The sequence below is a fragment of the Coregonus clupeaformis genome, chromosome 36, assembly GCF_020615455.1.
Source record: "Coregonus clupeaformis isolate EN_2021a chromosome 36, ASM2061545v1, whole genome shotgun sequence".
Classification (NCBI taxonomy): Eukaryota; Metazoa; Chordata; class Actinopteri; order Salmoniformes; family Salmonidae; genus Coregonus; species Coregonus clupeaformis.
In genome coordinates, this window is record NC_059227.1 from 28,898,808 (window position 1) to 28,911,959 (window position 13,152).

The following is a 13,152-nucleotide window of genomic DNA, read 5'->3' on the forward strand; positions in this document are numbered from 1 at the left end:
AGACTCACTGAACAACATAGGAAACAAACTGTTAAATCAATCTTCATATCCTGATTTGTTATGGTTCTTTGTGGCTAGACATGATACACAAACTGTAGTTGACATCCAGCAGACCTGTTATACAGAACAACATCTCGACTGTGGAGACCATGAGCAAGGCAGCAGACAATGTTGTAGCATCCCATGACACATCTGTGACACAAAGCATATATTAAGGTTCTGGTGAAATTATGTAAAAGATAAACAAAAACAAGCCTCAAAATGATTAGCCCCAGTCTTTATTAAGGCCACTTTGGAAGTGGTATTTTAAGCATATCCTTTGCTAAAAGTATGTATAAAAAACTCCCCCAAAAAAACACAAAAAAACTGAAATTAATAATTTGTGCTTTTTTTTTGCCTACTAGTTTCTTTCTACTCTTTTCAAAATTAAACACATTCTTTTAAAATATGTAAAATGAATCATACAGAAAAACTTCCACTATGTACTTCCTGTTGTGTTTGTACTGTTGTACAGTGCATTCGGAAAGTATTCAGACCCTTTCCCTTTTCCACATTTTGTTACGTTACAGCCTTATTCTAAAATTGATAAAATAATGTTTTTTCCTCATCAATCTACACAGAATACCCCATAATGACAAAAGACAAAACAGGTTGATTTTTTTGCAAATGTATTAAATATAAAAAACAGAAATACCTTATTTACATAAGTATTCAGACCCTTTGCTATGAGACTCAAAAATTGAGCTCAGGTGCATCCTGTTTCCATTGATCATCCTTGAGATGTTTCTACAACTTGATTCAAAATCAAATCAAATTATATTTGTCACACGCGCCGAATACAACAAGTGTAGACCTTACCGTGATATGCTTACTTACAAGCCCTTAACCAACAATGCAGTTCAAGAAATAGTTCAGAAAATATTCACCAAACAAACAATAAAATAACAACAACGAAGCTATATAGCGTCTGCTAAATGACTAAAATGTAAATGTGAATATACAGGGGGCACCAGCACCGAGCATTGGAGTCCACCTGTGGTAAATTCAATTGATTGGACATGATTTGGAAAGGCACACACCTGTCTATATAAGGTCCCACAGTTGACAGTGCATGTCAGAGCAAAAACCAAGCCCTGAAGTCGAGGAATTTTTCGTAGAGCGCAGAGACAGGATTGTGTCGAGGCATTGATCTGGGGAAGGGTATAAAACAATGTCTGCAGCATTGAAGGTCCCCAAGAACACAGTGGCTGATCACAGAACACAGTGGTCATAACAGAATGATAGATCATTCTTAAATGGAAGAAGTTTGGAACCACCAAGACTCTTCCTAGAGCTGGCCGCCCGACCAAACTGAGCAATCAAGGGAGAAGGGCCTTGGTCAAAGAGGTGACCAAGAACCCGATGGTCACTCTGACAGAGGTCCAGAGTTCCTCTGTGGAGATGGGATAATCCTTCCAGAAGGACAGCCATCTCTGCAGCACTCCACCAATCAGGCCTTTATGGTAGAGTGGCCAGACGGAAGCCACTCCTCAGTAAAAGACACATGACAGCCCGCTTGGAGTTTGCCAAAAGGCACCTAAAGGACTCTCAGACCATGAGAAACAAGATTCTCTGGTCTGGTGAAACCAAGATTGAACTCTTTGGCCTGAATACCAAGCGTCACGTCTGGAGGAAACCTGGCACCATCCCTACGGTGAAGCATGGTGGTGGCAGCATCATGCTGTGGGGATGTTTTTCAGCGGCAGGGACTGGTAGACTAGTCAGGATCGAGGGAAAGATGAACGGAGCAAAGTACAGAGAGATCCTTCATAAAAACCTGCTCCAGAGCGCTCCAAGACAACGCAGGAGTGGCTTCGGGACAAGTCTCTGAATGTCCTTGAGTGGCCCAGCCAGAGCCCAGACTTGAACCAGATCGAACATCTCTGGAGAGACCTAAAAATAGCTGTGCAGCGACGCTCCCCATCCAACCTGACAGAGCTTGAGAGGATCTGCAGAGAAGAATGGGAGAAACTCCCCAAATACAGGTGTGCCAAGCATGTAGCGTAATACCCAAGAATACTCGAGGCAGTAATCGCTGCCAAAGGTGCTTCAACAAAGTACTGAATACTTATGTAAATATGATATTTCAGTTGTTGTTTTTTTAATAAAATTGCACACATTTTGAAAAACCTGTTTTTGATTTGTTATTATGGGGTATCGTGTGTAGATTGATGAGGTAAAAAAAAACAATTTAATCCATTTTAGAATAAGGCTGTAATGTAACAAAATGTGAAAAAAGTCAAGGGGTCTGAATACTTTCCGAATGCACTGTATCGATCTACTGTGTGTAGTACAGTAGCCCACTACAGTATCTCTAGTTCCTTGGTGCTGTCTCCGCCATGCTGGTGGGAGCTGGGAGTGTTGTCAGTCAGTCAGGTGCAGAGGGACTCCTCTGTGTGCCAGAGATCTCCCGGCGGATGCTAGCTCGGACAGCCGACTGGGATAGAAGCTCCTTTATGTCCTGTAGTTTCTGAGATAGAGACTGGTTCTGTGTGCACCGGGCCTTCCTAACCAGGCCTGCTGCATCACCAGCCTCTCCTACAGGGGACAAACAAACAAACACAAACCCAACATGATCCTCATCGCTGGTAGGTCAACCTTTTTGTAATTACATTTTTTAAAGCATATTTTACCACAGGTAGCACATGGGACCCACTCTTCATTTATCCTTCAAGGTTTAGCCACATACAGCACAGATGAGACAGGATCATGTAAACATAGTTCACAGAATATTGTCCAGCTGCATAGTCCAGCTCATTTTCCCTGGTCTCAGGTTTTTGAGTTGCAGTTCATTTTGTAGTGATGTTTTGTTTTAGCTTTGTAGAAAGACTGAATGTCTTTGTACTGACTGCACCTCGTGGAGGGCCGAGGTATAGCCTCACCTTACCAAGATCAGTCTGTAGTGTGTGTCGTGTCATGTCATGTCAGCTCCACTCTAAGCGTTGGGACGACCCACACCCCACGCAGCACATTAATCAGAACAGAAATTTCCTTCAGAAGGCCAATTCTTTCTCCCAGGGCACTGATAAAACAAGAATGAACAAAGGTCCACACTAGACAGATGGACAGATAGACATGACAGGAGGGATTGTGTGGAGGGAGGCTACCTTGAGCAGCGGGTGACAACCAGATGTTAAGGTACACAAAAAACAACATATGGATTCCACACTCAATCAAGAGTTTTGTCCCCAAAACCTTTCTTCCTTGTCTAGTAAAACACCTCAACTGGGCTTGATCCAGTAACAGTACTGCCCATTGGCTACTGGGCCGGTTCGCTGTCTGGGTGACTGCCTGCCTGACTGGTTAGGATCCAGTGCTGCCTGGGGGAATTGGCTGTGGTCACTTGCTGCTGGCAGTGGTGTCGGTGGTGGTGATGGTAGTGTTGACAGCGTTAGTGTTGAGGTTGTCTGAGGGCCGCGCCGGGTCGGATGACGCGGCCCCGTTGTGCGGAGTCTCGTCCATGAACTGCTGCACGGCCAGCAGCACGGCGTCTTCCACCAGCCTCTTACTCAGGCTCACAAGCTCCTCATCGTCAGGCTCCGGACCCCTCTTGACACCTACACAACCAACGACACCACAACAGCTAGCGTCACTCCCACACCCTGTTAATACTCACACCATGCACAGCTGCTCTAGGCTATATTACCCTTGCTCTATTCCAGCTCAGTGTCAACTTCTGTCAAAGTTGATCAGTTAGTAGTGATGGTAAGATCATACAGTATCAAAGCACATTCACAAAGAGACTGGGAAGTACATTTGTGCAATTAAGCGATCTGTGATTAAGGGAATCTGTGAATTTATTGTGGCTATAGTTGCATGAGATATTTCGTACCTGCAGTAATGTTCTCTTGTTAGCTATTGTATCAGTGACAGTCTGCCAGTGTTAGAGTGTATTCGTGTTGGGATGGTGCATTAGAGTGACAGGGGATTTGGTATTGACAGTGAGAGCACTGAGAAGATAGCTGAGACTAAAGCAGGACAAACACTGGTGTCATCCTTTCATGCTGTTGCTCCAGTAGGGTTTGTGAGTCAGTCAGCTAGTTACACAATAACATGTCAAGGGAGGGAGTCAAGGAGAATACAGTGCATTAAATGAAATGGTGCTTTGGGCCTCAGAGAGCCCACTGAGAGACAGAGAGACACGTACTTGTCCGAGCAGCCAGAGGCCCACTCTGAAAAAGATCTGCAAGACAAACAATAGCCATTTAGCAACAGAATAGCACTCCTCAACTCAAATCAGACTCCAATTCTTACAATCAGAGGAGTTTGTGTGGCAATTAGCCTATTATTATTTTTTATTGGCTATACACATTTTGATTGATTGACAGAACATACCTTTATTGCAGCATTGAATGATAAGTTTGAGAAATGTCAACACTCATTTTGAAATAGTACTTCAAAGTACTCATAATACTTCACACATTTGATTTATGTGGTGTTTTATGGTCTTGTACACAGAGGACCACTGTCAGATTAAGAAAGGTTAAGCATATTCTTTTCTCTTAGTGTCACGAACCGGCTCGTAGCGCATAACAAATAGGGAGACAACGTGGAGATAAGGAATAACAAAATATATTTATTAACTAAAGCAAACTTATACAATTAACAATGGTGTGTGTAGTCAGTAATCAGTAGTGTAAGTGAGTGGATGCGTGCATAGATGTGATAATGAGGAGTGTTGAAAGGTGCCAAAGCAAACAACCAAACAAACAATACAGCCACACAAATGCCACAAACAATACAGCCACACAAATGCCACAAACAATACAGCCACACAAATGCCACAACCAAAATCAAACAGTGTGTCTGCATGGAGAGAGTCTCCACAATGAACAGGGGAAATGTGTATTTATCATTTCTCATTTCCCATTTCTCTGACGACCCTCCCGGCTCCGCCCACCGACATCCTATTAAGGAAAACAAGAACATAGAGCGAATTCGGCAGACAGAGTGGGAGGGTCGTCACATAGGGATGAGTCTCCATCTCCAAAGACATTTAATTAAATACTTACAGCAAAGGTGGATAAATAATTCGCTTTCTTTAAACCGCAAAGTAATGACCTTTTTTTTTTTTACCTACAGTGTGAAGATTAGAATAAAGAGTGTGCTGTTATATTAGTGACACGAGGAGAAGTTAGTTATGAGAAGTGTGAAGAAAAACATATCAACTCAATCAAGGCAGGAGAGTACACGTTGAACCATGGAAGTCCACAGAACAGAGAGACAGTGTACAATACATAGGTCGTGCATATATGTATTGTACACTGTCTCTCTGTTCTGTGGACTTCCATGGTTCAAGTATGCATACATCCATAGAACTATATCCTAGTCATTCTATTTCTAGGTATGCATACATCAATAGAACTATATACTAGTCATTCTATCTCTAGGTATGCATACAGCACATTCAGAAAGTATTCAGACCCCTTATTTAGTTAATAAAAACTGAAATAACACATTTACATAAGTATTCAGACTCTTTACTCAGCACTTTGTTGAAGCACCTTTGGCAGCGATTACAGTCTTGAGTCTTCTTGGGTATGACGCTACAAGCTTGGCACACCTGTATTTGGGGAGTTTCTCCCATTCTTCTCTGCAGATCCTCTCAAGCTCTGTCAGGTTGGATGGGGAGCGTCGCTGCACAGCTATTTACAGGTCTCTCCAGAGATGTTCGATCGGGTTCAAGTCCAGAGACTTATCCTGAAGCCACTTTTGCTTTTTCTGGGCTGTGTGCTTAGGATCATTGTCCTGTTGGAAGGTGATCCTTCGCCCCCAGTCTGAGGTCCTGAGCGCTCTGGAGCAGGTTTTCATCAAGGATCTCTCTGTACTTTGCTCCGTCCATCTTTCTCTCGATCCTGACTAGTCTCCCTGTCGCTGAAGAACATCCCCACAGCATGATGCTGCCACCACCATGCTTCACCGTAGGGATGGTGCCAGGTTTCCTCCAGACGTGACTCTTGGCATTCAGGCCAAAGAGTTCAATCTTAGTTTCATCAGACCAGAGAATCTTGTTTCTCATGGTCTGAGAGTCTTTAGGTGCCTTTTTGCAAACTCCAAGCGGGCTGTCATGTGCCTTTTACTGAGGAGTAGCTTCCGTCTGGCCACTCTACCATAAAGGCCTGATTGGTGGAGTGCTGCAGAGATGGTTGTCCTTCTGGAAAGTTATCCCATCTCCACAGAGGAACTCTGGAGCTCTGTCAGAGTGACCATCGGGTTCTTGGTCACCTCCCTGACCAAGGCCCTTCTACCCCGATTGCTCAGTTTGGCCCGGGCGGCAAGCTCTAGTAAGAGTCTTGGTGGTTCCAAACTTCTTCCATTTAAGAATGATGGAGGCCACTGTGTTCTTGGGGACCTTCAATGCTGCAGAAATGTTTTGGTACCGTTCCCCAGATCTGTGCCTCGACACTATACAGTCTCGGAGCTCTATGGACAATTATTTCGACCTCACGGCTTGGTTTTTGCTCTGACATGCACTGTCAACTGTGGGATCTTATATAGACAGGTGCGTGCCTTTCCAAATCATGTCCAATCAATTGAATTTACCACAGGTGGACTCCAATCAAGTTGTAGAAACATCTCAAGGATGATCAATGGAAACAGGATGCAACTGACCTCAATTTCAAGTCTCATAGCAATGGGTCTGAATACTTAAGCAAATAAGGTATTTCAGTTTTTCATTTGTAATACATTTGCAAACATTGTCTGTAGATTAATGAGATTTAAAAAAAATCCATTTTCGAATAAGGCTGTAACGTAACAAAATGTGGAAAAAGTGAAGGGGTCTGAATACTTTCCGAATGCACTGATACATCCATAGAACTACTGTAGACTACGGACTTTTTCTCTTCTAATCTAACCAGAATATTGAGCAGCCTGAGAGGCTAAACTCTATTCCATTAGCTGCTGCACAACATTATGAGAGCAGTAAATGCTCCCTCAGCACCCATAATAGTGTGAGAGATAAGGCTGACAGATTAAGAGCTGGCCAGCAGGGCATATCAGAGAGAGAAGTGGTTCACCTTTTCATTTGGACTGAGAGGAGGGAAGCCCAAACCCAGACTGTCCTAGGCTCGTAATCATGGCGATAGCATTAGAATGAGTTTGAGAGTATTGTACTATGCAGGTATCGAACACCACTCTCTCAGCCCGTCTCTCCGTTGCCCTCTCTCCTCCACTCTTGTGGCCAGACATTTCATTAGAAATGCCAGAAATGTAAGTTGTTTTTCTCCATCCCTGGGAGGGGGAGCGGTGCGGTGGAGCCTGCCTAGAGGTATTTCCTGAGGAAACGGCAGCTCCATTAGGGAGATCCTGAGAGGAGAGTTCCTCCTAAACCACCAGGTCATCTGAGGGAAATGACGCGACAGGGGACCTGGTGGCATGACAAGGTTGTCATTGGGTCCCAACTCCAATCTGTCCTAACGAGGTTAGCAAAGGCTATGTATGTCATAAGAGAGACAGCCAGTATGAGAGGGAGTAAAAAAAACAAATGGCAGGAGAGAAAAGGAGTGCCCTCTTCACCAAGGCCACAGTGGACGCATTAAAGCAGTCAGAAAGACAGAGAGGAATGCAGACAGGCAGCAACAAATCAGGACAACATAATGCCATTAGGCCATAGCAAGAAACCAATCAAGGGTTCTCTCCCAATATGGATGCAGTGTAGAACACACGGAAACAAGAATTGTATCACAGATACAAATAAGGCAACTAGCACTGTGATTTTCTGTGTGTCTGTGTTCTGAGTCACTCCCCCGGCTTTTCTCTTTTCTCCTCCAGTGGCTACTAACTGCAGTGTGAAACCAGGCATACCGATCAGCTCTAGCTGGGTACATCTCCCCCATCCCCTCCTACCCCCAACTCCTCCCCGCCATGATGCCTTTTAAAATCCCAAAGCCATTATGTCGCCCTGTCGGGGTTGTCAGAGGCTCAGGGCTCACAGTTTGTGCCGGTGGAACAAAAGACAGCCCCCTTTTTCTGTGGGAAAATACAGACACCCTTTCACAGTATCCACACGGACAGCCAGCGGCCAAACAAGCACATGCTTCTCGCATCCAGCTGTGCTCACGAGGTGTGGCGACATCACAGTCACATCACCCAACAAGCATCTGACCTCTTACAACAAACCTATTCACCCCTCTCACTCTCTCTCCCTTTACCATCCCTCTACTTTCCCTCTCTCACTCCCCCTCTGTCTAGCTAGAAGCCCCCTCTCTCACTCCCCCTCTCTCTAGCTAGAAGTAGGGCAAACAGGTTCTCAGAACAAGGCAAGCTCTCTGATTGCAGTGTTTCAGAGAGAAAGGGCTGCATAGAGTTGGAGACAGAGAAAGAATGCAGACAGAAAATCCTGCCAAATCAAAAAAGACATCCCAATTTAACCTAGCTTTGCCAGACTGGAAAGACCTTTGGACCAATTCATAAAAATGTCTTGAGAAATGAAAAATGAATTGGTTGGCAGCATGGGAGCTGCCAGCGCTAAGAGTGCTGCAATGCCCATTGTTGGAGAGGCTGTTAGCGCACAGCAGCTTTAGAAAGAGAAACTGGCACTTTGACAGACAGCCCCAATTCCACATCTACACACTAGTTACAGAGACAGGAGCACGCACGTTTATGGCATGTGCACGTCGTTGGACTATAAACTCCTCCGCAATGCCAAGATAAGACCTAAAGTGCAAATACAAGTACACACACATACACACACACACACACACACACACACACACTACAAACACAATTATGGACACTCCGATAGAAACACAGACACACACACTCACAGGTACACACAATTTAATGATGAGCCCGTTTATTTCTCCTATAGATCTGATTTAGAGTCCCAGCCACATGCAAACCATAAGACAGACAGACAGACATACACTTACTGATCTTCTCCTCCGCTCGGGAGAAGGGAAAGCAACACAACTGCCCCATGGCCGCACCTCTCTCTCTCTTTCTTTTCCCCTCTCTATCAATCCCTACTGTATTCCACTGCAAACGGATGAGTGGTCAAATCCAGCACAGCTTCCACACCGCCTGAGATGTAGTGAGTGAATGAAGGAGTGAACGAGAGGCTGAACGCTGCGCTCGCTCTGTGATAGAGAGGGGAGGGGTGTGTGAGTCAGGGTTTCCGTTAGGAAAATGTGGCACCGGACAACGTGACTGGGAAGATTTTAATTTACCGACAATTTGAGAAATGTATCAGACCCATATGCATTGGGTGAGTAACCCATTAGGGCATCCACCCACGGTTCTCTGAATTAAAGAAATCACATTTAGATTATGGTAATGCATCTTAACAGAACATGCAACTCATGTAATGAAGCAGCCAATAAAATGTAATTTTCAAACATTTGCCAAAATGCAATTAGCGGGAAAACACCATTCTAAACAGCGCAGTGATGAAAATTGTGCCTTTGGCTCTGGACTACGAAAGACAGTTGATATGAAAACCAATAGAACAGGAGAGAAATGGCATAGCGGTGGGTCCAATAGGGAAGCAACTGAAAATACATACAATTACTCCTGTCTATACAGAAATAAATTCAGTCATTCAAAACACTTCACCAGAAAGCCTGACTTAGCCACAGAGGAATTGAGGATCATTAGCTTCTTTAAAAAAATAGCTGTGGATTGTTTCAAATGTGAAGCCCGCAATCTGGGCAGCGCGCATGGCTCAAACGTCTCCCGCCAATTCTTGCAAATTTATTGTTTCATTGTGTGAATTGTTCGCCCTTTACATTTTTAAAAAAAAATCAATTTCCCATTACATACACTGAGTGTACAAAACATTAAGAACACCCGTTCTTGCCATGATATAGACTGACCAGGTGAATCCAGGTGAACGCTATGATCCCTTATTGATGTCACTTGTTAAATCCACTTCAATTAGTGTAGATGAAGGGGAGGAGACAGGTTAAAGAAGGATTTAAGCCTTTTGACAATTGAGACATGGATTGTGTATGTGTGCATTATGTGCCTAATGTTTTGTACACTCAGTGTATATCAAAACTATAGTTCCTCACAGTAAGCCATTTGAAAAATCTTTCCAACAATCTCCCCCTCGATAATCACCAATCCTCTGTGTGAAAGAGCAATGGAAGTTATAGGCCTACTCCTGCATTGGCCTATAGGCTATGAGTTACAATGCACTCATTTCTTTAGCCGCCAATGGATCACGGTGTATCAATGTGTCCATACGGCAGAGGCTGGTGATCACGCATTAGTTGAAATTCAGAAATATATGATTAACCACAAGGACAATGATTTTGAGAAACGAAAACGTTATTATTGAAATTAAACTCATCCACAAAAATGTGCACATGAAAATCATAACTGGCACGCAGAATGGTAGAAATGGTAGCATACATTGTAAGCTTCCCCAAACATGAAACTCAAGCGCCACCTAAGTCTTTATAAAATAATTGCCTCCACGTTTCCGTGGTAGGATTTAGCCTATAGGTAAGACATGCCTCATAATATGAAATAAAACAATGAAGTACAGTGAGGGAAAAAAGTATTTGATCCCCTGCTGATTTTGTACGTTTGCCCACTGACAAAGAAATGATCAGTCTATAATTTTAATGGTAGGTTTATTTGAACAGTGAGAGACAGAAGAACAACAAACAAATCCAGAAAAACGCATGTCAAATATGTTATAAATTGATTTGCATTTTAATGAGGGAAATAAGTATTTGACCCTCTCTCAATCAGAAAGATTTCTGGCTCCCAGGTGTCTGTTATACAGGTAACGAGCTGAGATTAGGAGCACACTCTTAAAGGGAGTGCTCCTAATCTCAGTTTGTTACCTGTATAAAATACACCTGTCCACAGAAGCAATCAATCCAAATCCAAACTCTCCACCATGGCCAAGACCAAAGAGCTCTCCAAGGATGTCAGGGACAAGATTGTAAACTTACACAATGCTGGAATGGGCTACAAGACCATCGCCAAGCAGCTTGGTGAGAAGGTGACAACAGTTGGTGCGATTATTCACAAAAAGAAGAAACACAAAATAACTGTCAATCTCCCTCGGCCTGGGGCTCCATGCAAGATCTCACCTCGTGGAGTTGCAATGATCATGAGAATGGTGAGGAATCAGCCCAGAACTACACGGGAGGATCTTGTCAATGATCTCAAGGCAGCTGGGACCATAGTCCCCAAGAAAACAATTGGTAACACACTACGCCGTGAAGGACTGAAATCCTGCAGCGCCCGCAAGGTCCCCCTGCTCAAGAAAGCACATATACAGGCCTGTCTGAAGTTTGCCAATGAACATCTGAATGATTCAGAGGAGAACTGGGTGAAAGAGTTGTGGTCAGATGAGACCAAAATTGAGCTTTTTGGCATCAACTCAACTCACCGTGTTTGGAGGAGGAAGAATACTGCCTATGACCCCAAGAACACCATCCCCACCGTCAAACATGGAGGTGGAAACATTATACTTTGGGGGTGTTTTTCTGCTAAGGGGATAGGACAACTTCACCGCATCAAAGGGACGATGGACGGGGCCATGTACCGTCAAATCTTGGGTGAGAACCTCCTTCCCTCAGCCAGGGCATTGAAAATGGGTTGTGGTTGGGTATTCCAGCATGACAATGACCCAAAAAACATGGCCAAGGCAACAAAGGAGTGGCTCAAGAAGAAGCACATTAAGGTCCTGGAGTGGCCTAGCCAGTCTCCAGACCTTAATCCACTAGAAAATCTGTGGAGGGAGCTAAAGGAGTGGGACAAAATCCCTCCTGAGATGTGTGCAAACCTGGTGGCCAACTACAAGAAACGTCTGATGATTGCCAACAAGGGTTTTGCCACCAAGAACTAAGTCATGTTTTGCAGAGGGGTCAAATACTTATTTCCCTCATTAAAATGCAAATCAATTTATAACATTTTTTACATGCGTTTTTCTGGATTTTGTTGTTGTTATTCTGTCTCTCACTGTTCAAATAAACCTACCATTAAAATTATAGACTGTTCATTTCTGTGTCAGTGGGCAAACGTACAAAATCAGCAGGGGATCAAATATTTTTTTCCCTCACTGTATGTTTTCAAAATGCATACTGCCTCCAGCTCACATTGTAAAGTGGTGGGTGACACGCTGATAGCCTGTTGCCTGCACTTGAATGGTGAATGGGAGGCAGGCTTCAATTACCAGTTGAGAAATAAAAATAGTAGCTATTTTTAATCGTGCACCAAAACTGTTTTACACACAGGATTGCATTTAGAATTGTTGCACAGTTAATGGGATAATAAAGGCCCATGTTTTACTGCAGTAGCAACCAGCTGAGGAGCTGCAGGAGAAATCCTGCTCAAAATAGGCTCTTTTTGCTGGGCGTGTGATAGTTGTGTTGGATACATAAGATACATGATGCCTAACAAAAATACAAGGCCACTAAACTATGCAAATTACCCTATAGACTGATAAGCATGACGGTCAAGCGTAATTACGTCGACTGGTATTTCAATCAATGAATAAAAAGCTTTTTGCAAAAGGACTTTTTTTATCTTCTCTTGGTCATTTTGGCCGACAACAGTTTTATTTATCGGCTTTAAAAAACAACAAATTGAAGCACTACGACTGCCATTCACATTTAATGAGCTAACCTACAGACCCAAAAGATCAAATAAAAATCACACCAACAGATCAAAAATGTCAACGTGCAACAGAATGCTGTAAGTGAAAATCCAATCATCCTTTTATTTTTATTTATATAAATTTTTTCTCTCGCAAATATATATATATATATATATACACATACATACAGTGGGGAAAAAAAGTATTTAGTCTGCCACCAATTGTGCAAGTTCTCCCACTTAAAAAGATGAGAGAGGCCTGTAATTTTCATCATAGGTACACATCAACTATGACAGACAAATTGAGAATTTTTTTTCCAGAAAATCACATTGTGAATTTATTTGCAAATTATGGTGGAAAATAAGTATTTGGTCACCTACAAACAAGCAAGATTTCTGGCTCTCACAGACCTGTAACAACTTCTTTAAGAGGCTCCTCTGTCCTCCACTCGTTACCTGTATTAATCGCACCTGTTTGAACTTCTTATCAGTATAAAAGACACCTGTCCACAACCTCAAACAGTCACACTCCAAACTCCACTATGGCCAAGACCA

The 13,152-nt window shown here is 43.3% G+C and overlaps 1 protein-coding gene across 6 annotated transcripts in view; it reads right to left on the reverse strand.

Moving 5' to 3' along the window:
- Nucleotides 1-2,241: 2,241 nt before the first annotated feature.
- The window catches only part of LOC121552344 (A-kinase anchor protein 7-like), a 49,242-nt gene continuing 38,331 nt past the window's right edge, over nt 2,242-13,152 (reverse strand). For 4 of the 6 annotated variants that reach the window (XM_041865192.2, XM_041865194.2, XM_045211351.1 and 1 more), the window contains 2 exons: nt 4,187-4,222; nt 2,490-3,596 (listed from right to left, as the gene is read on the reverse strand). In XM_041865192.2, the coding sequence (XP_041721126.1) occupies nt 3,379-3,596; nt 4,187-4,222 (254 nt within the window). In that variant the 3' untranslated portion in view covers nt 2,490-3,378. Of the gene's footprint in view, nt 3,597-4,186; nt 4,223-13,152 lie in introns of all 6 variants that reach the window. The other 2 variants (XM_041865195.2, XM_041865193.2) reach the window with 2 other exon arrangements.